General features: G+C 47.4%; 1 protein-coding gene across 1 annotated transcript in view; it reads left to right on the forward strand.

Annotated features, from left to right (window-relative positions):
* SNRPB2 (small nuclear ribonucleoprotein polypeptide B2) overlaps window positions 1-14,211 on the forward strand; it is a 152,975-nt gene that overhangs the window by 31,118 nt on the left and 107,646 nt on the right. Inside the window, exon 2 of the mRNA XM_069608348.1 lies at window positions 2,487-2,574. Within this exon, the coding sequence (XP_069464449.1) occupies window positions 2,511-2,574 (64 nt within the window). The 5' untranslated portion in view covers window positions 2,487-2,510. The remainder of the gene's footprint in view (window positions 1-2,486; window positions 2,575-14,211) is intronic.

Here is a 14,211-nt window from a genome sequence, read left to right on the forward strand (position 1 = left end):
AGGCATGAAGAGTAAGTTGAAAGATGGAGATTAAGTCATCAAGTAGAAATAAAGGAATATTGAAAGGAATATTAAGAGGAAGAAGAGAAGACAACAAAGAATGTGTTTCCTCAGAAGGAAGCAAGCGTCCTGGGGCTGATAAATGGTCAAAAAGAGCATACATGTTGGTATTCGAAAGATGATATTCAAAAAATGGTTGTGTTGTGCTAGTAACCATTTAAGGGTGTTGGCATATAACTGTAATGGAATATTGATCACCTGATCCTTTACTCTGCATCATAGTCCAGTTTGATAAAACCTCAGTCCTAGTTAATGGATGAAGGAACATAGTCGTTTTAATTCCACATAGTAAAGTGCAACTTTTGGCTGTAATGTGTGAAATTGTTGACAATTACTGGAAGTATGTAGACCCGAAGATTTTGTTTTGCTGTCACCGCCCTAAAATAAGGAGAAACCCTTGTACGTAGACTTTTTGCAAAATTCTGTTGCTAATAACTTTTGACTAACTGGATGGATTTGGATAGCATTTTCCAAAGTTTGTCACAGCCTTAATCCTGGCTAGTGGACCCTCCAGAAACCTATTGGTGCAACATGTACGTTGGCCACGAAGAAACTATGGTATACCTAAATTCAGTGAAAAAACTTTTAGTTAGGAATGAGTTAAGGTGAAAAATACATGGCAACAAAACCTTTGAAATCCGTTCAGAAACCTTGGTTTAGGTGATCGGATTCTATGCAACGAAACTCCAGCATTCGCATTTCTAGAAGTTCACCATAACTATGCTCAACCCACCCCCTGTTGTGCAGTACAATGATTGAGTCACTAGCGACATCACTGGTTTGATTGATCGCATTTTTGTTACATATTTTATAGGAAAATATCAAATGTTACATTTTATGTGAACTGTTTTACAGAAAAATAATCATTAAACTGTTTTTAAAATGTGCAGACTATTTAATCAAATTCTAGCATCTTGTAGCGCAAGTTACTAATGGTGTGAAAAGGGAGGGGTAGTCTGTTCTCCCTGTTCTCTGTATTGTACATAGTCTTCCCTTTATGAGACAGGCCCCCAATTTGAAAAGTGTGACGCAACCATAGTAAATTCTGCATAATTTGTGGTTACATTTTTCATATTTGCATATTGTTTTCTGCTCTTGTTTCTTTAAATGTACTGTATGGTACACACTTGTACACCTTTCACTCTTACCCAAGGTTTTTTCACAGAATGGAAAAATATATAGGAACCAATCTTTCTTTGATTATCTTGGAGGTAGGCAAACTATACTTGGGTTTACACTGTTATTACTTTTGCCTGGAAATTGTTTTATAATGCTAAAGCACAGTTTTGCTAAAAAGATCTCAGCAGATCTGGGAGAGGGTGACGTTGACAAATCTTGATTTCAGGAGAACACGTTTTTTTGAAAGCTACTTGCCAGCCATAAAGTCACTTGCCAACTCCATTCTAAAAATGCACACAGCACATAATTCCTTACTCGCCAAAAGGCAATCATCACTAGCCAGTGGCTAGTGGCGTGTGCACATTTTGTGCCCTGTTAATGTGCTTGGGCCTTTAATGCTTGCCATTGGCTAGAGATGATCAACTTTTAGCGAGGAAGAAATTGTATGTGCTGGGTGACTTGAAATGTCTGGCTAGTAGCTTGCATCTTGACATTTTTACCCCCGTTTATGGTTTTGGGCATCCTAGGAATAATAGTCCAAGCAGGAGCTATTCCATGCAATTAATTACATAACACCTGCTTGGATCCATGGCTGGATCCATAATATTTGTGATATGAATCTGGTCTGATAGTGTAGAGCACAGTTATGGTTGGACTCGAATACCAGGATCCCTAAATCGCTGCAAAATGACGGCTTGATGATTAACTGCAGTTCATTTTATCTAGGAGCATGGCCTGCTGCCAGTTTACCACTAATAAGCCATTCGGTATGCTTTTCCACTTATGCCTGTAGTTGATTCATTTTAATATGCAGAAGCTGTAAATCATTTTCTCTAGCGTTTTGCTTCATGTTTAATGCTTAGTACTCCCGAATTGTGTGAGTACAGAGAACCATAGTGTTTGTGGGATTGGTTCATGACTGTGGTTGATGGGTTGCTAGCTCATATGGTGCTGCAGATGTGTATTTCTGTCTGGGTGTATTTGAACCTCTACTTGGCTTTTGCTGTCTGCATACATTTTGAGTACATGATTTGCAGCAACACATGTAGACGCACCCAGGGCTGTTTCGGTGAGCTATGTTGGGTGGTCTGCCTATTGTCCAGCATGTGGCTGATAGTGGGGCCCTTGGACAGGGATATATACACATGGAAGTGAATTAGGAATACTTGTGGCTGACCTGGATACAGCTGTCCCAGATTCCTACCTTTTGGCCTGAATTGCTGGATTTTTAGGTGATGCTTGAGATTCTTAGATCTGAAAGAGCTGTTGCATCCATAGCTTTGCTTAAGTCTTGTCCTCTCTTTTAGGCTGTTAAAGAAGCAACTTGCACCATGGACATTCGGCCCAACCACACGGTGTACATCAACAACATCAATGACAAGGTCAAGAAAGAGGGTACGTTTCAGCAGGTGTCTGATCGGGTCTGATTATATATTTAATGTGGATTTATTAGGTAGCAAGCATATTATGCAGCAAGGAAATAAGGGTTCTGTGTATACAGGTTGACTAATTAGGAAGGAAGGAAGGACAGGGGAAGTGTGGTAGGCATGTGATATTTGGGTGGGTCCTTTTGTCAGCAAAGTTAGATCTGGTTTCCCTTTTTGAAGGTAGAATTTTCATGTTGGTGCTTAATTCCTCCCACCTTAGAGACCCGCAGCTCCTTTGCTGAACTTAAGGACTTTTTAATCCTGGAGTAAGGAAGCTTTTTTTTTTTTTTTCTTCTCACTCCTGTGTTTTGACCTGAATTGGATTGTGTTTTTCCTCCTTTTTTGGAGTCTGACAAACTCCATAGGCATCTACTTTTTGTATGGTGACACGGCACCTTCAGTGCCGTCGGAGAAATCCTTTAGATTTCTCATAAGTTTTAAATATCATTTCTTGTGTGAACTACTGTTCCCAAGAATAGTAAAGTGAAATTGACTTTGCTTATCTTTTTTCTTTGTGGGTCCAGCACACACGCCATCTTATGTGAAGTACTGGGGGTGGGGTGTTACTTAGTAGCCCCTTCTCCTACTTACCATGTATCATTTTTTATGTTACCCTCACTACTTTAAATGGCTGATGGCAGTGGTTTAATTGTTTAATTTTCTTACCATTGTGCTTTTCTACCGCAGGCTGCATCCTCTGCAGCAGTATAGCACCCATGAGTGACCACTTTTGTAAAAATGGTCCCATCTTTTTTTCACTTTTTTTTTCTGTTTGTACGGTCTGTCTTGGGTTTTACTGAGTACCAACCCAGGTTTGAGTCTTTTTGTTTGTTTTCTTTCTTTGGCGGGCTTCAGTACTGAAACCCGCCTCTGGCTCCAGTGTGTCTGGAAGGGCGGGAAATGAGGGAGGTTCCCAAAACTCCCCTTTGTCTTTAGGAAATCCACTCTGCTGTTAAAGTGACAGCTAGGCTGTGCATGAACGGGAGAAACCTGCTTAAAATGTGAGTGTTTTGGGACTGACCACTGGGAAGAAACTGACGAAGAAACGGTGAACGAAGCTTGCTGCATCCTCCTGGACCTTTTGAATTTCCCTGTGAAGCCCTGCTGCTGCGCTGAAACTCCTTTTTCTGATCGAAAAGAGAAGCTCCGGAAGGGACAACTGCTTCCCTTGGGTTAGTGAGGGCCAACTAACCCCAAGACTAACTCCACTGGTCCATCTTCCCCGACTGGCTGTACTTCTTTGCTGCTGCAGGAACCGAGTGCCAGGGGCAGAGGAATCCATAGTCGAGTGCAACGTCTACAAACAGGCCAGAAGCTCCAGGAGTCTCCCCAGGACCTTCCAGAAGCAGTATGGCAGAGCTTGAGTCCCCTCAAAAGAGTGCAGGACTCAAGGAGTGAAGGAAGCCCAACTAGTGTCGATCAGCGGTTGTGCCGTTTACTGAGCAATGCAACCACAAAGTTCCGCTGATCTTTAAACAGCCCGTAGCTGCTGCTTACCTCCGAATTGCTGGCGGAGGAGTCCTCCAGACGTGCTCCCTCTTGTCCCCACGACTGAGACCCAGGATCTGCATCACTGCACCCAGACAGAAGCCAGCTGGGCCACTCTTCTAACCAAAGGTACTGTTCCGACTTGGGGTACTTGACTCAGTGTCTTTAGCTTTGCTCTTCTCAGTTGAGACTTGCAGTAGCTACTTTGCTAGGGTTGATTTCAGCTCCACCCTTCACAACAGCTTTTGACCGTACAGTGATTTCTTCAACAAACTCTCGAACATCAAGGCATAAATTAGTTTTTTTTTTTAAATTGATTCGCAGAGTTTGCTATTTACATTTTTCTTGATAAGCAAACAAACCCATTTGACTAGCAATGTTTTACTAATGTTTTTAATGCCACCAGAAGATACCCAAGATATAAAATCAACAACTATACAGCGGTTTTGTATACCGCTGAAGTAAGACATTAGTTAGATGTCGGGCCTTGCAAATTCTTTCTGTAAATGGTGCATGTCACCACAAACCCACTTTAGTTTGGCACAAAGCTGCCACCCAGAGGCCAGCCATGCACAGTGAAACCTGTATTTGACATTTACTGCAAACCAAGTAAAGTTTAAATCGAGGTTTCCAACTTTCCCTGCAAATGGTACTGGCCCTTCTTAAAATCTACCCGACTATGGGAGTGGGTGAAAATACTTTGCTGGCCCCCGATGAATGTCTGTAAAAAGGTTGGCTGCATGAATGGACACAAATAGATATGATAAAAAGGCTATTCAAACAGTCTGGCCTGCTCTCTCTAATGCAGGTGCAAATATATAATGCAATCCTATCATAGAGCAAAATGAGCTCTGGAGGCCATCTACAGTGTACAGTTTACAGTAGGTCTGTAGATGTACATACTGGATCAAACTATTAATCGCTAATTTGTAAATATCAAGTTGGCTTTGTGTAGTCATTATGTAAAAGACTAAGCAGAGTGGATGGGGTTGCAGGCAGACAACTGGGAAAACTAGGCAGAATATTGTAGTTTGCGGCCATCTCCCTTTCAGGGTAGTGGGTATAAACCAACATGGTAGGACAGAATGTCAAGGAATATGGGATCAGCTCTTGGGTTGAACACCAGTTGCAAGTTGTATGTAACCAGCAGGCCACAGGACCACATTTGCCATCAAAGCATTTTCCTGCATGGTCATGTACATTTTCAAAACTGTCCACTCGTCAATATGATGCATCTCCCCCCAACAAAAGTATTCCCCTGATTATTTCTGGTACATGAGTGAAGGGGATGATTACTGCTGTACTCTTTCTCCATTAGCCCCAACTGCAGGGTGAGCTGTGCTTTCATTGAACAGGGTAACTTACTTGGCTAACTTTGCTACACAAGTGCCAATTTAACTAGCAAACCTACAGAATTGCATAGCAAATTGCTCTGCAACACTGCTTATTTTATGCCTTGAACTTTGTGCACGAAAGTGCCTCGGCTCCATAGACTGTGCTCCAATTGACTTTGGCTGTCCTGGCTCCCTGCTGAGATTACTAGTCCATTTGACATTTACTGTCCCTCACAGGTGATAACTTGATTTTGTTTTAAAAAATATTTATTTTAAACAGGCAGGATTAGGCAATACAAAATGATCAATCACGACAAATGGCATAAAGAAAGCACAGTAGATTACTCTCCCCTTCCCTCCCCCGTGTCTTAACATTCTTCTTATTCCTGTCGCCGCTGGGAGTTATCGTCCCGTAAAGTCCTCCTGGCTAGTTGGGGCTTGTATGTCAGGGCTGGATAATTCCGATCAAAGTCTAGGATTGGGCCCCAAATGTTTTCGAAGCGATGTAGGCGGCCTGCCCCGGCAGCCGTCACCTTCTCTGCGATTAAGATGTCCCAGATTTTTACCCACCAAAAGGGCATTAACGGTCCTTCTGCTGTTTTCCAAGTGCGAGCTATTACGTTTCTGCCCGCCAATAGGCATTGGGATAACAGTTTGGCCATAGGGCCAGATCTGGGGTAGATTCCGGTGACTGGGGCTCCCAGGAGGATGGGCTCGGGCTCCAGGGGAAGTCGCACCTGAGTGATGTCTGTGATTGTTGCTAGGCATTGTTCCCAAAAAGCCTGGGCCCTCGGGCATGACCACCACATATGGAAGAGAGTCCCTACTTGGCCGCATTGCCTCCAGCAGTTCGGGTTGAGCGTGGGGTTCATATGGTGTAGTCTTAGGGGAGAATAATACCATCGGAGGAGGATCTTATAGGTGCCTTCCCTGTTCGTAATGCAAGATGAAGAAGTATGAGCCCGCGACCAAATGTCAACCCACAGCTGGTCCTCGACTGGGCGGCCCAGGTCTGCCTCCCATTGGGCCATATACCGGGTTTTAGAGATTAGGAAGTCAGGTTGGAGGCGTTTGTATAAGGTGGAGATGCTCCCCCTAGTTGGGAGATCATTTAGAGTCAGTTCAATGGCCGTGGGGGGGCGGGTGGCAGCTTGGCGGGTCTGTGGATGGGAGCACCAGTGGCGCAGCTGAATATACGTGAATCTGTCCTGCTCCTGAAGTTGGAAGAGTTCTTTACATCGCCTAAAGGTGCAGGGCTGTCCTCCTTCGAAAAGCTGCCCCAGGGTCACCAGGCCTCCCGCTATCCAGGATCTGAAGTTCCGGGTGGCCCAGCCAGGTGTAAAGGCCGGGTTCAGGAACACCGGTGAGGAGGGGCTGAGTCCCACTGGGATTTTCTTTTGTTTCAGTGCTTTGTCCCAGGTAGCCACAGTGTGTTTGGTGGACCTCAGGAGCTTCTGCCACTGGCGGCGCTCGGAGAGATTGATATGTGGGAGAAAACGTAGCGGGAGCGGCAGTTGCGCCTGTTCAAGGTCCACCCATCTCGGGCGGTTGGTAAGTATGTGCCATGTTCGGATACAGGCGAGTTGGGCCGCCATCTGATATTTTTGTAGGTCTGGAACTCCGAGGCCACCCAGTCTAGCATTGCCCAGCATCGTGGTCCTAGGGATTCTGGGCTTTCTCCCTTTCCAAATGAACCGTGACATTTCCTTTTGCAGATTTTGAAGGGCCGGTGCCGGGATCGGTACTGGGAGCGAAGAGCAAGCATATAGGAACCTCGGAAGCAAGTTCATTTTACAGGCCGTGATACGGCCCATCAGTGAGATTTCTTGCGCCGTCCACCGTTTTAAGTCCGCCACGAGTTCCGTGAACAGTGGGGGAAAGTTTGCTCGGTAGACTTCCCCCCGGGTCAGCTGGGATCTGGACCCCCAGATAGCTGATGCTCTTAATTGACCATTGTATCGGGCATAGCGGGGCCAGAGCCTCTCGAATCTCTCGGGAAAGGGCCACCCGCATGGCAGCTGATTTCCGGAAGTTGATGGCAAAGCCGGTGACCCTTCCATAGCTCTCTATCTCAGCTAGGGCCTGAGGGAAGGAAGTGCGAGGTTCTGTGATGGTTAGTAAGACGTCGTCTGCATATAGGGCCAGTTTATGGTGTGTTGTGTCCGATTGGAAGCCCTTGATTTCCGGGTTTCGCCTGATCCGTTGGGCGAATGGTTCCATGATTAATGCAAAAAGCAGTGGCGATAACGGGCAGCCCTGTCTGGTTCCGCAGGTCAGGCCAATAGGGGGAGAAAGGATGCCATTGACTCTGAGAAAGGTTTTGGGCGCAGAATAGTTAGCCAAAGCCATGGCGCAGAACTCTGGACCAAAGCCAAAGGCCTCGAGAGTAAGCCTCATGAAGTTCCAGTCCACTTTGTCAAAGGCCTTAACTGCGTCCAGGGCCAGAAGCACCAGCTCTCGGGAGTCTCGGGAGGCAAGTTCCACCAGGTTCAAAGCTCTGCGAATATTATCAGCTGTAGAACGGTGTGTGATGAAGCCACTCTGGTCGGCGTCAATTATCTCTGGTAGGGTCCGGGACAGGCGGGTTGCCAGAATTTTGGAGTATATGTTGGCGTCTATATTGAGCAGAGCAATCGGTCTGTAGGACGCAGGATTCTTTGGGTCGCCGCCAGGTTTAGGCAGCAAGACGGTGATTGATTCTTGCATTGACGGGGTTATAGTGCCCGTGGTTCTGAATGAATTAAACAGCTGTACCAGAGGTGGGAGGAGTTGGGGTTTGAAAGTTTTATAAAATTTCGTCGTGTAGCCATCCGGGCCAGGGGCTCGAGACTTGAGGGATTTTATCGCCTCATCGACTTCCTCGCCGGTGATTGGGGCTTCCAATGAGTCCCGGGCTGCATCCTCCAGTCGGGGGAGCGCCGCGCTTTGCAGGTATTCCCTCTGTTCTTCGACCTTCCGAGGCGGGGCGGCCATTACCAGGGTCAGGTGGGCCGATGCAATTCAAAGCTTGTCGTGATCTGAGTATTGCGTCTTGCCCTGCTGGTCCCGTAGGCCCACGATTGTGTTGTTTCTTCTTATCTTAGCCAGTTTAGCCACCAGTAGTTTGTTTGCTTTATTATTTTTGGCATAATAGAACTGTTTGGCTTTCGTCATTTGATGGGCGGTATGTTCCGTATAGTGGGCTTCAATTTTCTTTTTTGCTATTCGGAGAGCTCGCTGCGTTTTAGGGGTCCAGCCCTTCTCCTTATGGGTCTTTTCTGCCTTCTCCAGTTCTTCTTCAAGGCCCTGACGAATTTGTTGTTTGTCTATGATAGGCTGCCCCTTTGGCAATCAGTTCTCCCCGCACCACTGCCTTCATTGCATCCCAGGTGTTAGCTAGGGAGGTATCTTCGCTAGGGTTTTCCTTGAAGAAATTGACGATCGTGGTTGCGATAGCGTCTCTGAGTGGCATCTCATTAAGGATGGGGTCGTATAGTGTCCATCTGCGTCGCTGGGGATCAGGGGGACCCGAGTTCCAAGGTGACCGGGGCGTGATCGGATAGGATTCTGGAGCCTATGGTCACCTCTTCAGTGAAGGCGAAGATTTGCGGGGATATTAGAAGGAGATCTATCCTGGAGAATGTCCGGTGAACATAAGAGTAGAAGAAGTCTTTTTCAGATGGGTGGAGCACTCTCCATGAGTCCACCACTCCCAAAGTCCTGAACAAGCGCAAGAGGGCTAAGGCCGTGGTGAAGTCTCCGGGGGAGGGTGGGTGCGATTTGTCTTTTACGGGGTCCGGGACCCCATTAAAGTCCCCACCGATCACTATCTGGCCCTCCAGAAAGGGCAAAAGAGTTGTGGTTAGCGAATCATAGAAGGGTGCTTGGCCCAGGTTCGGCGCGTATACGGAGACCAGGGAGAACAGTTGTCCCGCTAGTAGGCATTTCACTGCTATGTAGCGTCCTTCCGGGCAGCTTATGGTGTCCAGAATCTGGGGATTCAGCCCCCTCCGGAACAGGATTGCAGTGCCACCTCGCTTGGAGTTGCCGGATGCGAAGAGTTGTTTTGGAAAGTCACGAGAGTGTAGGCGGCTGAAGTCTGCCGGTAGCAGGTGAGTTTCCTGTAGCATGGCCACGGCGGCGGCCTCATTCTGGAGTTTTTGTAGAATTGATTTGCGTTTAGCCGGTGAGTTCAGGCCCTTGACGTTTAGAGAGATAAACTTCCAGGTTTGCTGTTCCGGAGCGGGACCTGGGGTCGCTGATGAAGCTTGTGGGAGGGGGGGGAGCCACTGAGGAATCAGCCATTATGTCGTGGGAGATGTGACCATCTGTTATCCTGCTTCTGGGGTTTTTGCTCGGACCGCCAACGGGAAGTCCAAGTTTTAACTGGGGATAGAGGACCCATTATGGGGTTGGGCCCTCCCCTGGCCAACGGGGCCGTGAACCAAAGAATAGCCAACATGGCTGAAAATGTGAGTGGTTTGCTCCAAGGACTCATAGGTGGAATGTACCTTGAAGCTGGGCATGAGCCGTGGGGGGGGTCCGCTGCATCGGGGATGAAATCCATCCGTGTTTACAAGAGTGGCGGTTGGTTCCGCTGCGCCAGGATCGCTGAGTTGGGTCATAGGGGTCGGAAGGGTCCCTTGCAAGGTCGTTCCAGGTTATCTTCTCCTCCTAAATCTCGGAACCCTCGACCATGTATTTTGTTTGGACCTAGGGGAGGCTATGAGGTCCGAGTCAGTTGCCGCTTCAGTGGCCTGTGAGGGCGAAGAGTTAGCGGGTACCGGCTGCAATATACTTCCAGCGTCGTCTAGATGATTGATCCTGCGTATGGTACCCTTATAGGAGAATTGCAAGGCTGTAGGAAAGAGCCATTTATAGCGAACCTTTTGGGCTTGAAGGAAGGTGGTTAGTGGGCGAAGGGCTCGCCTTTTCTGGAGGGTCAACGGAGATAGGTCTTGGTAAATCTGAAGAGGGATCCCTTGGAAGGTGATTTCGTTCTCAGAGCGACTTATTGCTGATATGGCTTCCTTTGTTGTAAAGAAATGCACCCTGGTGATCACATCAGGAGGGCCGTCTGACTCAACTCCACGGCGGGGGTTTAGTCTGTGAGTGCGATCCAGTAGCAGCAGTGAATCCTCCATATCTGGGAGGAGAGACTGAAAGAAGAGGCCCACGTATCCGGCAAGCTCTTGGTCTGGGACTGACATAGGAACCCCTCGGATGCGGAGGTTGTTGCGCCGGGCTCTGTTCTCCAAGTTTTCCTGCTTATACTCCAGGATTACGCATTTGTCCTGCAAAAGCCCCACGGAGCGCTGAATCTCAGACAGGGAGGAGGCGTGGTCCTGGGCTCGATCCTCAATCTCCCCCACTCTCTGTTCTATCTCCGAGACCCTTTTATCAGTAGTCTCCAACTTGGCCGTAAGCTCCTTAGTTGCTAACGGTCCCCTGTTGTCCAGAGATTCTCGTGAGGCGGGGGGAAGAGTGTCCAGTTTCTTTGCTTTGTCGGACGACATTAGCATTGTTGCTATGTCTGAGGACTTGGCGGATTTCGGTTGCCTAGACATGGTGTGGCCTGGCAAGCGTGGGTCAGGGCCACAGGCAGTTCATACGCAAAAGTGGCGATGGCTTGAGGGTAGCCTGAGACACTCCGGGGGCTGGAATGAGTGTTCCGATGTCCTGGTTGCACGCAGGGGCTTCTAGTGCGAAGGGGAGGAGGATTAAAGTGTCGTCCCGGTCTCACTGGTACCAAGCTGGGTGGGGGGGGATGGCGGGCGTGTGCTGGGGCGCCCCAGGAAGCAAACAAAGGGATGAGCGGGAGCAGCTCAGGTGCCGGGGCACGCCAGTTCAGGCTGGGCTCTCAGAGAGGAGGGCGCGGGTCCAGATCGCCACGGGGGCCCGCCGGATTCCTGGTGGTAATGGTGGCAGTAGAGGGTTTATGTCACCGTTAGGAGGGCAGTAGAGCGTGGCGCTGTTATCCGGAACTATGGGCCAGGAGATCTGTTCCTGCAGGGGTGCAAAGTCTGATGGAGGTGGAGTTGGTCCGAGGCTCGCCCTCGAGAACTCTCTGGCCCCGGCCCCCTCTTCCAAAGTGGCGGCGGGGCGTAGCGGAGGGCGAGAGCCGGGGGACCGCAGCTGCGTGGTGTGGCGCGCCCCCGGTGTATTTGGGGCGGCTGCAAGGTCTTCTTCTCCTGGGGGCGTCCGGGCCAGAGGGGGAAGCAAAGGGGGGCCCGGGGCCCGAAGCTCCTACCTCGTCTCCCGCCGCCCGGGATGTCAGCTGGATCGCCGGAGTGCTCAGTGGTCCATAGGAGGAGCTCCGATGGCGAGGCCGCGTCTCGGCCGTCGTCGCTGGGTCCCGTCCGCCATCTTGGATTACGCGGCGGAGGGGTCGCGAAATGCAGGCGGCCCGATCATCTTTGTCTCGGCGAATCCGGGTCCCAGCAGCTCAGCGGCGGGGCTCCGGACCTTCTCACATCCCCTCACCGAGTTGGGTCCGAAAACGCTGCCTGGGAACCTTCACAAGCTGGGATGCAGCGGGCTTCCCACGGAGGCCATCAAGGAGGCGACTGCATAGTCCGCGCTCCAGGCCACGCCTATCGATAACTTGATTTTTAACTATTATTACTGGGAAAGGTTTTTGTCTAGACTTCATTGGAAGATTGTGATCACATGCTCTGAGAGCCTGTTTAACATTTTTCCTTCCCTTAACCTTTCCTTTCTGCAAACCTCAATCTATAAAGTGTACTAGTGATCTATAAATGCCATTACTGTCCTAGTTAGTGAAGTCACCTGAGGAGTAGGAAGTGTGTAAGAAGCATTTCTAAAGAGTATCTACTAGCTGTGTGTTGATTCTGGAAAAGTATTTTAAAGTATATTTGATTGTTACAGATATTGCCCTTTTTAAAAGAATGTAACTATCTAAAACCTTGAGTGTAAGTGTTACTTGGCTACTTGTATTTGTTGATTTCATTGCTACAGCTCAGATTTACCCCTCTTGAGATAAGCCTGGCTGCTCAGTCACAGAACCAACTTGTGTAGTACAGACCTATACCAAAAGGCGGGTTACCTAATACCAAGAGGACACGTGTTGTGAAGTCTCCCACATGGTTACTACATCAATTCTTGCCTAGCAAAGGAGAGCTGGTGTACCTGAGCTCTTCACCTCTGGTCCGTCCATATGAACATTTGCCATGGTGGAAAGCCTGTTTATAATCTTCTGTTATCTTTAATTTACGTGTCTGGGTGAGATGCCATTACAATGAACTACATAAGCAGATTGTTGCTGTTTCCATACGTTTATACAGCACTCCAATAGCACAAATGTGACTTTATTGTTCAACTGAGTAAAGTGGTAACTGGCAACTGCGGGAAGAGGTGAAATGCCTATCGATAACCACCAGATTTTTCATTCTTTTGCAAGGCAAATGCTTTTGTGTTTTGAATACAGAGGGCTCAGAAGTGGAGTGTTAGAACCGAGAAGGCTAAGCCCACTTTGTGAAGTGTAGAAACATCTTGAACCAGACAGATGGTATCTATGGTTCCTAGATGGCTTATATTGTGCACATTGTAAGGTAACTAATTATGTGCCTAGCCTTGACTGGTTTAAGAACCAAGCATTGAGTTTTGAATATCCTTCGCTTAATGCTCTCATGTTTCCTTTGGTCATGTGTAGGAAGGCCATCCTATTTTTTTCAATTTTTTTAATTTATTTTTATGTTTTTTCCTGTCTGAAATGGGGGAATGCTACATGTCCCACTGTTTAGGGGAAAATGGGACAAGATGGCCTTCTCTCATGATCGACCAAGGGAAACTTGAGAGCTTTCTTTACTTATTAGTAGTGAGCCAACTCAACTTTTCCGAAATGGGGTTTTTCTGAGTGCTTCTTTGTGGAAGCTACTAAATTGGCTGAACCATTTTGATTCTCCTGCATACACTTGGATGTAGTTCAGAGGATTTAATTTTGGCTATTGCAGAGATAAACATTTCACGTTGAGGCTACGAGTCAAGAATAAGCCAATCACTCCCTGGCGTGAATGCCAGTTCACACAACACAAGTGCCATGGATTGGGATATTTTTTATGAGGCTTAAAGCCTTCACACTTCTAATCCAAATTGATTAGAGTTTGTGACACAAGGATCTCTGGGGGTGTATTTGTTTATCAAAAATATATCCTTTTTATTGTTACAAAATAAAAAAAACAGCCACCTTATACACTTCTAGCACATCCAACAATTAGCTTTTTCATTGTTATAAAACCAATGAAACGTCCATCACCTTTAGAATGGTGTATTTGGGAAACTCCTACTTTTGTGAGCTGTAGGAATATACATCACCATCCTCTAATCTAGCTGTCGACACACTGTGTTTTGGTCACATAGTCAATTTCTCAAAATCTCTTGTTAAAGATGGCCTTCACCAGGACAAATACATTTAGAAAATAAGCATCCAAAGGATTCACACATGAGGTTAAGTGGAGTTCTGTACATTACTATGCTGCAACTTCATGTGAATCTGCAACTTGATGAGCAACTTGTTTTTACCAAAAATCAATTGGTCTTTTCTTCACATTTGACTTTGTACCATGCAGTTGTAGATAATTCAGGATAGTGTGCAGTGCGAACAACGGTACATCATGGTGGTGTCAAATTCTCACTCATTAGTGTTAAATCCCCGGCGCCTGCAGAGAAGAGACCTCTCTTAATATGCGCACATCATACCATTTCTTACTTTGCCAAGAGTGAATTGTCACTCGCTAGTGATGAGTGCACATTTTGAAACCTGGATTATTGCATAGTCCAGCGTG

This window comes from Ambystoma mexicanum, chromosome 4q (assembly GCF_040938575.1).
Source record: "Ambystoma mexicanum isolate Mex_15411 chromosome 4q, UKY_AmexF1_1, whole genome shotgun sequence".
NCBI lineage: Eukaryota > Metazoa > Chordata > Amphibia > Caudata > Ambystomatidae > Ambystoma > Ambystoma mexicanum.